Genomic DNA, 16,941 nt, shown 5'->3' on the forward strand with positions numbered 1-16,941 from the left:
GGCAAAGCTCAAGTTTCCTTTGGTCAGGAGAAGCTATAGTGGCCGTGCGCAGTCTCCTCTCTCTCTCTCTCTCTCTCTCTCTCTCTCTCTCTCTACTGTGGCGATTGCTGCTGCCAACTATCTACCAAAATAGAGAAACTCCTTATTCCCTCACCCTCTCTTTCAATACATACGTCAACCCTTGAAGATAGAAAGTTTTTTTCTATTTTTTTAAGGTTAGGCCTGGTGTTTCGCTTTCACCTTTTTGAATGTTGGCCGCAGGGGCAGACTCATAAAGGGGAAGACTTACCCATTATTTGCATTTCAGGAGAAGACTTTTTTGTTGGTTGGTTGGTAAAGACATGTGCCCCTGTGAACGGCTCTTATTTTCAGAAGCGTTGTTCTGGTAATTTAATTTTTAAAGGGTGTTTTTCTTTTCTTCTTATGTGGCCATTCAAGCCCTTGGAAGCTTGTCTCGCAAGTTATTGACCTTTTTGGTTTGTTCGATGTTACTTTATGTTCTTGTTCCATGCTGATAACCTTGCTTGACTTTTGCGTGTCCACCATTGTTATTCTGTGTGTATGGATGTATATACATACATGCATGCACATAATATATTTATACACACACACACACACACACACATATATATATATATATATATATATATATATATATATATATATATATATATATATATATATTATATATATATATATATATATATATATATATATATATATATATATATATGTGTGTGTGTGTGTGTGTGTATGTATATATAACGTTTCTATACATGGAGGATAGTATAAATATGTGGGATGTTATTTGAAGAAAAGGCATTTTGTTTCGATGAGTGACCGGTATTGGTCAGCGCCACTCACCGCATTCATAAAGCGGACTCCAAGTAGGGCCTGCGGTCACGACCGCACTTTTAATTACTTCTGAAACCCCCCTTGACGGTCGCGGCCATTGGTGGTTGCGTGGAGACGCGTGGGTGGCTCAGGAGTCTTGTTTGCAGTAGGAGGTTTTCCTACTATTGGTGGTGTTGGGTCTTATTGCAACGTCATATTTTGTTTTTATATTGGGGAGGTCCATTCGGAGATCACTTCATGTGCTGGTGGTTGCTTTGCTAGTAGAATTCAGTATGCTCGTCTGATCGTACAAGTCTCTCTCTCTCTCTCTCTCTCTCTCTCTCTCTCTCTCTCTCTCTCTCTCTCTGGGGTTACTGTTGCCATACAGGAAAATCTGACCGAATCATGTTGTCCGAGTCATTGCCTCAAGTTGTTTGCTTGCGTTCATGACGATGTTCTTAAATTTTATGTAAAGTAGTCATGTCTGTTATGAATATCATTTCAAGCACGTGGAAAACTGAGGTTTTTCCTTTTAATGTTTTTCCAGTGCGTGTTTTTCCTCTGTGTTTCCAGCAACCCGGAGTTCACTTTCGGCCCTGTCACCTCCCTTTCCACCCTTATGACTTGATGTGCTCTCCTCACTCCCATTTGCCCTTCTGAAGTTAATCTTCCCTATCGACCTTTTAGAAAAGGATTCTATGATATTAGCCCGGATGTATAATTATCACATTTTTCTATGGCCTTTGTATTTTGAGGTAAGGGAAATGAATAACTCTGTCAGTGTTTGTTATTATTATTATTATTATTATTATTATTATTATTATTATTATTATTATTATTATTATTATTATTATTATTCTAAAATGTTGTGCGTCATTGCTTAAGTTTTGCTGTGTATGCATAGATTTGTTTGTGCATTTATGCTAATTATTTTTTCTTTTGAGCATTTTTTGTATATTGCTTGCATTTGGGTTCATGAAAGTATACTTTGCACTATTTTATAACCTCTAGAATTATTTCAAATAATAATAATAATAATAATAATAATAATAATATGTGATGATGGTGACGACAGCCCTTTTAGTAGTATCTCCACTCCCGCCACTTTCATAATGACTTAGATTAAAAACTTTCAAATGTCTCTGTGCAATCTCCGGCTTTTTATGAAGGAGTGAGAAGTTTAGGCGCCATCCCCTTTAAAATAACGATGTTTTGAGGACACGAAATAGCGGATGCATGTGACATTGAAACTTGAAACCTCTTTCTGCTGGACTGATCAATAATCCATTGTGTTTTCCGCCCTGGGCCAAATCTTGTATTTACAGTCCATTCATTCGCTACTTATCGGTAATCAATACAGTTGTATCGTAGGTTTAAGAATAACTTCCCTGTTTGCTGAATAACCTTCCTCCTGTTACGGGGTTTGATTGGGGTGGGGGTAGGGGCTGAGTGGGGGATTTGTCGGGGAAGAAGGTTTGGAAGGTATTGAATGCATACATCAGCCGACTTCGGTGCTTTTGACGGCAAATGCATATGGATTCCTTCTTTCGTGGATTCTTGTTATATAAACGATCATGTTTTCCATTTGTATAAATTATATAACAGGACTTGAACAGATTCGTGGGACTGCTTTTTCCTTTTAGCTTTGCTCAAATGTAGAACAGAAAAAAATTACTTGCGATGCAGCAGTCGGTTACATAAAAAGATGCGAAGACCCAATTAGTAAATGGTTTCGCCATTTTCTGAAAAACGATGTTCAGGGCCCACTACTTAAAAGGGCTATTTCCTCTGCTTGGTTTACCATGAATGCTAATCGCGTGCAACCTTTAAAAAGCCTAAAATTGTGAATAACAGCGCCTGTGTATGTCACCCAGACGAGGCACTGCCGCAGTTGTAGGTCACAACAGCAGCAAGTAGGAACGGTTGTTGCACGGCTTCCTCCGCTTTAGCTCCCGATGCTCGTAAATTCTTTGTCTTCTTGAGACTCTCTGACCGCCCCTGTTGAAGTTCTCAATTATTTTTTAAGATCTCGGCTATTTTTACGCATTAAATTTATGCAAATAGCGTTTGTAGACAGTTCCCGGGTGCTCTAATTCCGATACATAGACAAATTCTTCTTGAAATCTACCTAATAAGGAGATTGGATATTTTCAGTTTTTTTTTTTTTTTTTTTGGGGGTTGTGGATGTGTCTGTTAGTAGATGGTCTTAGATGTTGCTCGAGGAAATGAGGAAACAAAACTCTCTCTCTCTCTCTCTCTCTCTCTCTCTCTCTCTCTCTCTCTCTCTCTCAGACTTTCAGTGACCAATTCAGGTAATTATAAACCCAGGTAGGAGGAAGCCTCTTCGAAGAAACCCTCCATTCTGGCATGTTAGAACCATTCTACAGGTGCGCTCTCTCTCTCTCTCTCTCTCTCTCTCTCTCTCTCTCTCTCTCTCTCTCTCTCTCTCTCTCTCTCTCTCTCTCTCTCGTATGTGTTAGCAATGAAAGTCTATAGGTCCCGTAATTCTAACTTTCATTCTGCTTTATTTAGGTCTTGCTTAAACTGTATATGTTTTTGTTAGCATTTGTAAGCTGTAAACACAAAAAATTCTTAACGCAGTACTAAAAATGGAGAGAGTAGGGATGAACCCTGAAACTCATCCGAAGGGCAATTTGTTAAAAAAAATCTTTAAAGAATGTTTAAAGATTTTTCCTCTTGCAGAAGTCGCACAGAATGAGATTCACTCTGGCTGAGCTGTGTCATTTTACTCTTTTATTGCTTTTGGATACGAGGATTGATTAGGTGATTCTGGATTTTCTGCCTTTACAGCCTTGAAGGTCACCGACGCCGTTGAATGATGGGAAAATTTTCGAAGATTTGGTTAAATTTTGATATATCCTCCGAAGCAAAAACTGTCTTATTTTCGATACAGGCCACAGCACTAAACGATGATGATTTTTATTTTTTTTTTTTTATGTTCATATTGGCAATCAGCTCTTTGTATCATACTCTTAGTATGATAATCTAACACCAGTGGTGTATTTTATTTTAATTTAATGTTGTTTTGGTACTCAATAGCCAGTCACTATTTTTCTCAGATCTTTTTTCTTTAAAGTTCGTATATTGGCAACTTATATCTCAAAAATTGTATCTTCCAAGCTCTTGTTCTTAGGACTCTGGTGCCATCAGGTTTTCTGACATAAGATTTATTTTGTAGCGATTTACTCTGTGACAAAATAGTGGGGAAGACTTGGTTATTTTTCACTATGTTGCGAAAGCATACCTTAAAATGCTACGTACTTAGATATTATCTATGAGATATTCGAGATTTATTATTGTTATACCGCCATAAATTGTCCTTGGTATGTAGAATATTATGATCTTACTACAGACATTTAAATTAATTCGGCGTTTAGTTGTTCTTGCCTTCTGAGCAGTGTTTGTTTTCAGAATATGTTGGCGTGTGTTGCAGTCCGCCTCACTTTTAATTTGTGGGAGGAGTTGGGTAACGAAATTTACATGAACCTTTGTATAATGATCTCGACTCAGGATTCACCTTAACACCTCTGTTTTTATCCTTGCAGTTGGAACCTCACAAGAGCGTAGTAAGTGTGGGCAGCAGCAGCGGGGGTCAGCCCAGCCCCGGTGGCCGTTCCCCCGGCCAACCCCTCTCTCGAGAACAACAGCAACAACAACAGCCACAGCAGCAGCAACAACAAAAAGACGACGTCAACGGCGTCTTAGAGGCATCTCCCATCTACGTTACCAGCGTACCCAACTTGACCTCGGAAGCTCCCAGGGCCAGATCCCGGTCGAGGTCATCGACGCCGAATCGTACGTCACCTAGTCCGCGGCGGCATCACTCTGCCCGCAGCTCTCGGGAGACGCCACCCACGCCTCTGACTCCGAGTCCCCGGCGGGAGGCGCCCACGCTCAAAAGTACAGAGAGCAGCCCTAGTGTTGACAGGAGCTCGAGGCGTTCCAGTAAGCGCAAGGGCTCCACACGCCTCACCAACGGCCACCACGGAGGGAGTGGTAGTGTTGGTGGGGGAGGAGGAGGAGGAGGAGGGGGAGAAGGCAGTGTTGGAGGAGTTGCAAGTGTCGAGGCGGAGGTCGAAGCTAACAAAAGTGGTGACGAACTTGAACTGACTCATGACTTGAACGACACTTTAGACGATACAGAAGAGCTTGATCAGGACGAGGCCCCTGACACGCAGTGTGATCGAACTGACAGCGAGGACAAGCTTGACCTCGAAGGGGCATGTCTCAGTGAAAGCGGAGACTCCCTTCCTGGCACGCCAGAGAAAAATTACGGTATTGTGAGATCGGACTCGAAAAAGTCCTCCAGGAGCAACAGCCGGCGAGACAGGGCATCCCCACGCGAGGTCCTCATTGATCACGACCATCAGGACCACAAGTCCTCGTCATCAACCAAGACTCCCGTACACGCCGTCAGCAGCTGTGATAGCCGGGACAGCACAAGGTCAGTCTCAGATTTTTGGTGTTTGTCTCTTGTCGTGGTTAAATGCCTTTACTCTTCTCTACCCAAGTGTTGCCCCTGGTCTCCTGAAGGCATCTGTATTTTAATCATCTGGCTTGACACCTCTTGAGCCTTCAATCTATGCCAGACCTGAAGGAAATTAGGGAAAACGGGTACGGAAAAATGGACTTGACCCCAATAGACTTGCTTATTACAATTAAGGGCGGGGGGAGAGCAGGATGAGGGAGAAAATAGCAAAGTAATACTGTATATGTAGAAAAGGAATCAGTCTGGGGAAAAGGATCTCCGAATAACGATAATACTTATCCATATTTTTTTTAAAGTTCAGGTACTTTTTACTTTGGTTGAGTGTTTTATGTTTGGAAGGTATTTTGTGATTTATTTTTATCTAAATTGCACATGATTTGGTGACTTGTTAAGAGGGATGCAAGGATATTATAACTTCGGAATAGCTATAAAACGTTATTCCTTAAACTAGCAAATTAATAGTGCAGAAATTAAATGTGTTGAATGACTGTATTGATATAGAGACGGGAATTAAATACGGAATAACAAGTAGATAAACTTATATGCCATTTATTTGTTAAAATATTTCAGTAAACAAAATTCGGATGGTAAAATTTTGCGAGTTGTTGCCCACTTTTTATCGTTTATTCAGTGCAGACTGTGCGAATAACTGTGCTTGCCTTTGTTCCACGTACCTACCAAAGAAATCGATACTTTAGAAACGGTGGATCATACCAGGTGTGCAACGATAACTTTACTGATATTATAATATCTGACATCCCTAGACCAGGTGTGGTGTAGACACGTACGTTATTGAACAGGGGAAATAGCATAAAACTTTGTTATTGTCGCCATCTTGTATGAGAATTTACATCTGTACTTGGAAATTGCTTTGCAGGCATTTGGCATTTTGCATTGTACAGGCCATAGGACAGTAAGTGCAACCCATATTAATGATCGGAAGTTTGATACAGTCTATATGTGTCCATTGAAAGTTGCATTGATTCAGTTTTGTTTTGATGTTTTCGTTCGTGACTCTATCCTTTCTTTTATGAATTTTTATTCATTGTTAACTTTTAATGGGTCACATATGAAAGATGAAATATAAAAACACCCATTCGTGTAGGGTGTTTGTAGGTGCATCCGGCTTAGTCCAGGAGTCAATTGCTGGCTTCCAGTTACATGTATTGAATTCCCGCAATATGAGACAGTGGGTGTGTAGATGCTGAAGGCGTTTAGTGTATCAAAGACGTCTTTGTAAATATGCTGATTGTGAAACTTGACAAGGGAGTTATGATTTTTACAGTAAGTGCGTTAACAGATTAACACTGAAAATAAATTTTCATTCGGCATAACTACGGTCATATACCGTAATTAATTAAACAGCCTATTTTACTTTGATGTAAGGCTTTTACGTAACTGTGACGGCTATAGAATTCTTCGCCGTCATTATGGTCATCTTTCGAATGTTTATCGACAGAACCCGCATGTCTTCTCATCGTTCGATAGCCTTGACATTAGGTAGGATTACTTTTCAGACTAATATCGCCAGCTTTCCCTGTTGAAGGCTTAGGCCCCTTAAATATACTTAAAAGGATTCCGTCTCGCCTTCTCTCTGTTTGACGACGGTCATACAACAGTACATTAAATGCCTTACAATTGGCAAATTTGTTTTTCTTGGAAATGCGTAGCAGGATTGAAATATGCAGGTTATATACCGTAGAGTTTTACAAAATTATGGTATTTTTATTTCATGGGCATATTTGTACATTACAAGGAGTCTCTCTCTCTCTCTCTCTCTCTCTCTCTCTCTCTCTCTCTCTCTCTCTGTGTGTGTGTGTGTGTGTGTGTGTGTGTGTAAGAATGCAGAATGTAAGTCATATCGTGTCTTTGGGAATATTTTCCTTTATATTCAAATTTGAAATGTACAACTAAGCTGTTGAAGACCATGAATTAAAATTGCAGTGGCTCTAGTCTTTCTGTATTCGGGATTCATTTATCCTTCCATTAGAAACTAAAAATAGTTTCCAGGCTGCAAACGTGACATCGTTAATGTGCATAATTAAACAAACATTTCCGGGATTGATTCAATTGTTGTATAATAATTAATGACGATACCGAAGGATCTGCAACACTTGCACGCAAAATATAATGTAACTGGGTGATACTTATATGATTCACTGAATGACATCAAGGCTTAATCAACCAGGTTTTTCCCGCCTTCTCGCTTGTCGGTGTTTCGCTTGCCGGGAAGTGACATGTCTTGGCCCTGAGAGTCCACCAGACAGTCGGTCGAATATTTTTGTTTGTATATGAACCTTGTCCCGCCTCCTTCGTGCATTATGTGTCTGCTTTTCTCCCCTGTTTATTTATGCACATTAATGTAACTTCATCTATGTATTATTTTCATTCATTTCCATTAAATTGAAGCTTCGTCGTAAAATATACATTATGACTTGCCATGTTTTCTTGACATAAAATTTGTCACAATTTTTGGATAATGGTGAGGTAATTTTCGTGTACCAATCCTCGGAAGAGTCGTGCTTCTAATAAAGAAATAGTCTTGGTAACCATAATGCTTGTGTTGACACACCCTTCATATTTTGTCTTCAAGTTATAGTCTACATTTACCTACCTCAATCTAACATTTTTATTCAGTTTTTTCAGTCTCTTTCTTTGATATTTTTCGTACAAATATTTTGCATAAGGTACCGGATTAGAAATATACCGTCTACGAAAAATATTGTGTAGTAAGATAAGTGTGAAGGAGAGAAAGAGAAGCAAAGGAGCACTATTTTTTTTTTTTTATTCGAGGCAATGAACTTTCACACTTTCAACTGCGTATTGCTCTATTCATCCTTAAATTTCTGATTCAAGCAAGAGAGGAAATAAAAAACTCTTTACGAGAGAGAGAGAGAGAGAGAGAGAGAGTCTGACTGACTTCCGTGGTATGAGATGCCCGGAGCATTTTCGCCAATAACCAAACCACCCAGTCGTTGTGATTAGAGGTCACGCCCTAAACCTTGATACCCCCACCTCCTCCAAGCCCCTGGGACCTCATCCTCCGCCATCTCAGAGTTGCCCGAAGCCCTTGGTCCCTCATCCATGAAAGTGGTGAGCAACCAGACCGAAAGGGCCTTGCAGTCGATAACAAATTCGTGCCCTTGTTGCAAACCCCTGGCGATCTGAATCACATTAAGAGTACTTCAGTTTTTCCAGTGACTTTGGAGAGTACGCTCTGATTGTCTTTATTCCGTATGGTTAAAGGTACCGAAGTACTTGACGGGTATGTCGGTATGTTCAAGCATTTAGGAGGATGCTTCTAAGGTTGCGTTTGTATAAACATTAATTTACTGACAGGAGTTTTGTCGAGGTAGTAGGTTGTATTTTGCGTTAAGTCAACGGCTGCATATTTTTGAGTGATGATGATATTAATAAGTGTTTGGGTACTAGTATCATTATTGTCATTCTTAATGCTATCGCAAGGAATCCCGTAAGTTTATTTGAAAACAACCATAACTTGGCTCTTGAATAGTTCTTAAATGTTATTAATTTTTCAAATTAATAACATTATTTTTACATTAATAATAATTCTTTTCAAAAGAAGCACATGAAATGTTTTTCGTGAATGCATCGCAACCAATATTACTAAATTTTCATTTATTTCCTTTATAGCAATTAACCTCCCATTCTGGTTACAATCGTAATGCCGTAGTCGCGCCTGTAATGAAACATTGCTTTTGACAGATCATGACCTTGCCGATATTACCGTAGAGAATCATTAAACCAAAACTGCTTGTGTATTCAATAAAGGGCTAGTTCATTATTTAGTGTATAAATTTTAATCTCCAAGTTTTTTTGTATAATAAGAGTTAAATTAGTACACAGTTACCTGATTGCTTGTTGATGAAGACACGTATTAATGAATATATACTAGCTGTTTTGTTAATTGCGCTAATAGTTATTGTACAGGTTCATTTAGTGTGGGTGCTCGGGTGCATGTGTCAGCCTACAGTATTATCAAAGATTTCAATCATGTATGTCTTGCATAATTACATTTAATCAAATCTCAAAGATTTCAGTCACCTACATGTTGCATAATTGCATTTAATCAAATCTCCTATGTAAATCTTCTTTAGCTTTTATCGGTAGTAAAAATATCAAATGTCTTGCCAAATCGACTTGCATCCCAATGCACATTATTCTGTTTAAAACTAGTCAGGTGGCAGGTAGGAGAGACGTGGCAGGTCCTTTGGCCTTTATAGGAAATTAGAATTATAAATAGATTTGTCCCTCTCATGGCCGTTCTAAGACCGGATAAATGAGATGGACCACTGGTTTTAAAAATAAAAATAATATTGCTGAAAGCTGTCATGGGCCTTAGGATTCTGGTGTAGGTGGCAATGGATCACATTGAGGCCCTGGGATCCACCAAGGTGAACGAGTATTTGTATTAACGTAACATGGTTGAAAAGTGAATGAAAATAATGTCAGTCGGTAATATAATTCAATTCAAGTTCATTGCTATTGGCTTTTAGTGCCATATCCATGGGTTGTGTAATGAAAGGTTGGCCTCTTAAGTCCACAGGAGAGCTGTTTGCAAATACTGCAGAATTCTCACCTCAAGATAGAATGTAAACGTTTTTGATCATTAAATGATGTACAAAAAAATTCCGAGAACTGAAAAAAAACTGAGTGTAAGGTGAATTCCAACTACTGATTCAGGAAAGTGTTCCTTTTTATACGAACGGCTTGTAGCTGTGAAATTTAAGTTCCTGGATTATTTAACCTGCCTCTTTTCAAGAGTCGCGCCTGTCGTCACTTAATAGGTAAATTCCATTAAGACATCAACTGCTCCGGATTGACGGGCTTGGTTTTTACTTATTTATTTATCTATTTACTTTTTTTACATTTGTTCGTCTCGATCTCTGCACCGTAAGAAAAAAAATGTGAATGAGAAATTAGTTACCAATTACCCATAGTTTTATCAGCTTCACCTTGAAGGACATTGTATACCGTCCCGAAATTAGGACCAGGGCATCCATATTCTGAGGACTTATAGGCCAATGACAGGAGAATCTGCTCCCGAGCCTGAATACCTCTAGACCAAGGAGGTTAGATCTAACCTTGCTGTAGACTTTCATAAAGACCCTAAGTTGTTTCCAGAAAGTGAATGAATACATAAATATTTGGATACACGCTACGTTTTATATAGTAGGATTCTTGTTTTTTTGACAGGAACCAGCAGTTAGATAAATTCTTCGTCATCAGCTGTGTGACTGATTTACAGGTGCTGCTGTGATGACCAGTTTATTACAATGCTAAGATAAAAAATTGACTGTAAATCGATATAATCTGTCATTGTTACCTCTGAAACTCTGGTGTGAACGTTGAAATCATTCAGTTCCATATGGAGGCTGCATACAGTGCTCGATTTCCTCTTGTGCTGACAAATGGTAGAAAGTAATTCAACTTGGATATCCCACGCAGAAGTTGCCCACTGTCACGCTGTGTTGATCTTCATCCTAAGGTTTACCACAAAAGGATGTGCTTAGAACTTTCTTAAGTTGCATAACTTCTTTACTTGATGCTTGAGTTGGTTTGGAGGGAGGGAAAACCTCATGGTTGCACAGGGTCTGGCTGCTGGGCAGGCGAAATCATGACCACAATTCTCACCCTTCACGCGACCTCGGGTGACCTTTGCAACTGAATTTTTTATTATTGGGCGAAGTGAACCTTAACATTTTAAGGATTTTCCAGTACCCAGAGACTTATAGTATAATTCCATTCCTTGCGGGTAGTAGTCGTCAAGACCGAAAAAAATCTTCCATTGTCTTAGAAACCGTAAGTCCTCAGGATATGCCAAGGACGGTTGTACGGTATCAGCTTCTACTTTCTCTTGATGTAGCCGCTCCCCGGGGAGGCAAATGAATGCTCCACAGTCCTGTATCCTGTTATGGCCGTGGAAGTAGAAATCCTTTGTTCCTTAATCCTTCTGCTTAACTTTGGTAGTGCTTTACTGCAACTGACTATTGTTACAATGACTTATCCTCTGGAAGGTTCACCTGTAAGGGATGCTGGTCGTTCGAATAAGCAGCAGTGAAAAGATGTGTGATGCAGTTTCGGTTGACTGTGCATGTAACTTGGCAGAGAGAGAGGCGTGGAGAATTGCTTTGGAGGTTAATTCAGAACCGTTCTTCATCAGAAAATAAATAGAACAAACCCTCTTGTGTAAGGCGTTGTTCGATGGTGAAAGTTTATAAAATAACCAATAAAAGGAAGGAACTCAAAATAGATAATTAGACTCAGCGATGAGAAGTATACAAGAAATAGCGGCCAGATGATTTCGGTACTTAAAAATAAAACGAAATATGTAATAAGAATAACAGTAGGCTATGGTCCTCTATACCTGGCAACAGACGTACATTCCTGCGTACCCTCCTTTTTATTCTTAAATCACTGTTACTACGTGAGTCACTGTAAAAAGGATCTTGTTTTACCTTTTAAATGTAAATTTTTATTATAGTTCTGTAATCACGTTTTGTTATTAGGACACACGACCGGTTGTCACTCTTACTGTTAATGGAGCTCACCTAAATTCAGCCTGAACCTACCTCTTATTGACTGATGTAGCCCACTTTATAGATCATATGTGGTTCTACTGACGCAAAGTAGTCTGTAGATAAATAAAAGAATATATAGATAGGTAAATGGATGAATGAATCAATAAAACAGATGACTAGGAGCGTACTAACTGTGGAGTGTATTTCCCGTAGAATTCATTGCCGCCTTCTCCATGAAGGTTAAATGCTCCTCCTCCAACCCGCAAACGGCCACACCGATCTGTTCCACCAGATGGTGTATTTGAACGTATACTTTTCAGCCGCTCGCTAATGTGGTCTGGAAGTTTAAATTATATTGCTTCCAACGCAACCACTCATTTAGGGTTTGCTCCTGGGTTGTTCGACAATACGTGTATGTTGACCTTGTGCACTTGTGTATAAGCTAACAAGCACATTTCAGTAGTGCTCTGTCCTTACTGGCAAGCTCTCCCTCTCCTAACACACACACACACACACAATGTTTAGCACTTTAATAGTCCTCTCTCTATCGGTCTATCTCATTATGTTAAGCATGTAAACTTCATAGGGCCATCTCTCATAACGTTTAGCATGTGGTTCTTCTCTCTCTCTCTCTCTCTCTCTCTCTCTCTCTCTCTCTCTCTCTCTCTGTCTTACACACATACACATAAAGCCTAGCATGTAAACAGTCTTCTCTCTCTCTCTCTCTCTCTCTCTCTCTCTCTCTCTCTCTCTCAAGAAAAATTCAAGCGCACCACCACTTGTAGCGTCTTGAGAAACTTTTTATTTTTTTATTTGTTGTTTTACTCTCGGGCACCCTTGCCAGTTAGCTTTCTTCGTAGAATCACGTGATTGTGAGCGTTTAATTGAAATATGAAGAAGTAACATATCAATAATGTTTGGAAGGTAATTGCTCCTGGTTTGACCCCTCATTTTGTGAGTTTGGAAAGTGTGTGATGATGTGACGCTTCAGTTTTGCCTCTAAATATTGTTTGTTTGTTACTATTGTTTTGAGCGAAGGCTTCTCCGTAGAATATTTAGGTTACAGTTTAACGAAGAATCTTGTTATTAATGAGGAGATTTTAAATACGTTACTAGAGTCTCTCCTAACATGTCATTTTTTACTCTACATTACTAACACAGAGGTGAATATTTCATTTTTTTAAATAAAAACGATGCAGAGGTTTAATCGAAGACTATGATTTTACATACATACCTCTTCAGTGATGTAAAACTAGTTCTAAGAAACTGGTGCTATATTTGAGTAGAACAACACGTTGTTTTTTCACAACGTGTTGTTCTACTGAAATTTAGCACCAGTTTCGTAGACGTACCATGTAATTTTAGTACTTGAGATTTAAACTGAAACTGTTTAATAGGATTTTGTTTAGAAATATTGAGATTGACGTTTCAGAATTTTAAGTGAATAAGTGTTTTATAGCTTAATTCCATGCATCTCATAATTATTGTGGGAAAATTTTCACGACTGTTGATCACGCGTTCACTCTAAAAAGGCAAGCTAGAGTGGAACATAATCTTTGACATTAATAGTGTAATGTAATGTGCACCCATTCTTATGGAGGAGGTCAAGAAGACCATAAACTTGATTAGCAAGCTCCCGCGGGTCCAGTTGTGCTTAGTTGGAATGATCAAATTCAGATGACGGTAAGGCAAACCTTACAATGACTCACGAATCAATGGGCAACAGAGTAGGCACTGCCAGTTTGACTGCTTCACAGTTTCCAGTGACAATATCTTTGTTTGTACGTGAAGATGGAGTTGTTCGTGTAGTGCATCCAGAGATTCTAACTGTACAGTATACCTCCCCGTCTTGTTGAAGAAAGGGCGGTGTCGTCCATTTACATTCAAAACAAATAATGCCACTTATCTGTAAGTGAATCTGCATTGTTATATGCTTTCCAAGAGTGTCATTGTTCTGAAAACAAAAACAATACGGTCTTTGTACGAGTGAAAACCATTGGGGCAAAAACATATCTTGAACGAGGATTGCGATGTCGCAAGGAAGTCGCGTGTTACAATTCGTCCCGAAGAAAAACATCATCATTTCGTAAAAAGTTCTCTGTAATCTGTGTGTGTGCGTGCGCCCGTCTGTTTCGCTCACCTACGTCAGCGTGCTGCCGAAAACTTTAGTTATGTATCTCTCTCTCTCTCTCTCTCTCTGCAAGCCAGTACGATATACGCATATCGGACCTTTAACTGAACTGTGTTATCTCTCCGTGAGCATATGGATGCACCTTGCTTCGCCTACGAAAGCTTTAGTTCTCTCTCTCTCTCTCTCTCTCTCTCTCTCTCTCTCTCTCTCTCTCTCTCTCTCTCTCTCACACACATACCATCGCCTCGATTACGAAAACTTTCAAGGGTTTTGTATATTATGCGCGTGTGTGTGTATGTTCGTTTGTGTATAGGGGTGGTGGTGGTGTGTGGTTTGGTCCTGGCCAGCTCTCACAGTCTTGTCTAGGTAACTGGCTGTTACTGACACGGTTTCTATGTGAAGTGGATCCGTTTGTGAAGTGTTAGTGAAGAATTCGGCCGAATATTTATTTTTCTCTGTCATGGATTGTTCGTAGTTACTTCTCTTGATAGGGTAGATAAGGATGGTTTCCTGTGCAATGTTTTTTTTTTATCGGGATACGTTTTTATAATGTTTTAACGGGAAGTTTCCCAAAGGCTGATTTGCTATTAATATTTTGAAAAGAATTCAGGTGTTACAGTATAGTAAATAGATGTTTGTTGCAGCCTGATTTTCTCCAAAGTTAACCAAAATTGTCAAAATTGTCAGGTTTTAACATACATTTTGCGATTATTTTCTACCAGAAAGATTTCCCTGCGATATGTCACTTTGCATTTTAAGCGAAAATGAATCGATCGACGTTAATGAACTTTAGCGAACGTTTAACGACCCGTATATAATTATGCGACATTGTGTGTTACTGGCACACTCCGAAATGATGCCTGAGCAGTGAAGATAAGACCCCGAGGAAGATTTTATGCAGCATCTATGCCTTTGCCTGTGGCCGGCTTCTTCCATTTCATGATGGGGTTTATGAAGGAACGTGGCGGTTATCCCGTTCACAATACGGGCGACGATTACGTTCACGGGAGCTACGATCATTCCTCATCCAGGATGTACATAAAAAAGAAAGGAATTCGGTGAGTAGCCTATTTTTTTTTTTTTTTTTTTTGTCGAGAATGTTTGGAGGAGTCGCTATTTATATGTTTGGGATGAGAAAGTACTGATGGTGGTGAGAATGGTAGAGAATAAAGCTAAAGTGAGATTTGCTTCCGAAACTTTGTATGAAAAAATCAACGATAATTTTCTTTAAAAATGAACCCCTAAAATAAAAACCAACCACAAACCATTCTCAACTAAAGAAGAAAACATTGGTTCTAGAACTTCTTCCAAAATATTTTGAAAAATAAAAACTGCAAAAATAATTTTCTCAAGGCTTATCGAAAACTCAGGTCCTATCCGTCATTGCTTCGAGATATCACGGATTTTGTGTGAGGGTAAAAGAGAAAGAAAAAGGAAAAAAGTGATCCAGAGGAAGTTGTCAGTCACAGAAGTCGGTCTTTAGGACAAACAACGCGCCTTGTTTTGTGCAGCGTCAGACGCCTTCTAGCATGAAATGACGCTGATTTATCCGCATTATTTTATATATATATAATTTTCTTGCGCATTATTATTTTGCGATTCTTATCTTCTTTGTCGTTATGTTTTTCTTATTTTTTTAACGTTATCGATTTCCTAACTTTGGATGAACATATAATGTATGATGCACAATATTTTTTTATCTGTTCGTGTTTGAGTGAATGTCAGGAATTTTTTTTTTTTTTTTTTTTTTTTTTTTTTTTTGCTGCGCGATGTGACTTCTGGGAGTTGCCGGTCAAATTTCTGGGGAAATTCTTGCTGTTATTGTTCTTTTTCCCCTACGCTTCTTTTCCCATTCAGACCTTGGCTAAGTAATGGCATTAATATTCCCGTCCCGTCGGCCTTCTCGTGTAAAGAAATTATTTAGTACAGGTCGCGTCTGTGTATGCTTGCAGATGCGGGCACTCTATGCTCGTATATATAGTTTCAAGTATATATAATAATGATAATAATATATATAGTGTGTTGAAACAGAATAACGGACTTGTGGATTTATGCTTGCTTAAACCTGGCTTATTATTATTATTTATTATTATTATTATTATTATTATTATTATTATTATTATTATTATTATTATTATTATTATTATTATTATTTATAAAAATCTCATAATAGCACGAGTCACTAAAATGGAGAAGAAATCCACAGTGGTGTAGATGTAAAAATATATTTTAGAAATAGTTTTATACAAAAGAGAGCATTTGAGAATCTGCTCGATTCTCCTTCTGTGGATTTCTTTACCATTATTATTATTATTATTATTATTATTATTATTATTATTATTATTATTATTATTATTATTATTATTATTATCATTATTATCATTATTATTATTATTTGCCATCCAACTTAAGGCTTAGACGTAAATCATCTATGTATATTATTTTCGTAACCAGAGAAGCCTTTAATGATATAATCATGATTGTATGATGAGACAATCATGATTGTATGCGCAACAAAACTGGATTACGTCATGAAAGCCACTGTCATAATTACATGAAGAGACGGTATTAATTGCAGTGGTTCCGCCTCGTTTGATCAGATGGACGACAGTGGCTCTGAAATCACCTCGGCGATGTCATGATTACCTCACTTACCCAGATCTTTCATGCTTATGTATAATTTTGTTTTAAATAAGTATAAATTGCCTTCATATTGCTTTACTAATAAATTACTTGAAATTATATTTGTTTATCGGTATTATTTAGCAAATTACTGCCAGTTTTTTAGATCTTTTTAATAGCAGCTTGAGATGATAGCGTTGGTTATTGGTTTCGCTTGCTTTTCTCATTTGAAGATTAAAACAGGTTACAAGCTTATTCCAATATGTGAAATTCTGTTCATGCCTCAGCAATTCTCTTGAACT

The 16,941-nt window shown here is 38.5% G+C and overlaps 1 protein-coding gene across 11 annotated transcripts in view; it reads left to right on the top strand.

Annotated features, from left to right (window-relative positions):
• Positions 1 to 16,941, top strand: part of LOC136830811 (protein PALS1-like) — a 580,368-nt gene that overhangs the window by 477,328 nt on the left and 86,099 nt on the right. For all 11 annotated transcript variants that reach the window (XM_067090739.1, XM_067090742.1, XM_067090741.1 and 8 more), the window contains one exon: positions 4,401 to 5,299. In XM_067090739.1, coding sequence (XP_066946840.1) covers positions 4,401 to 5,299 — 899 coding nt within the window. The remainder of the gene's footprint in view (positions 1 to 4,400; positions 5,300 to 16,941) is intronic.

The sequence above is a fragment of the Macrobrachium rosenbergii genome, chromosome 47 (genome assembly GCF_040412425.1).
Source record: "Macrobrachium rosenbergii isolate ZJJX-2024 chromosome 47, ASM4041242v1, whole genome shotgun sequence".
NCBI classification, from domain to species: domain Eukaryota; kingdom Metazoa; phylum Arthropoda; class Malacostraca; order Decapoda; family Palaemonidae; genus Macrobrachium; species Macrobrachium rosenbergii.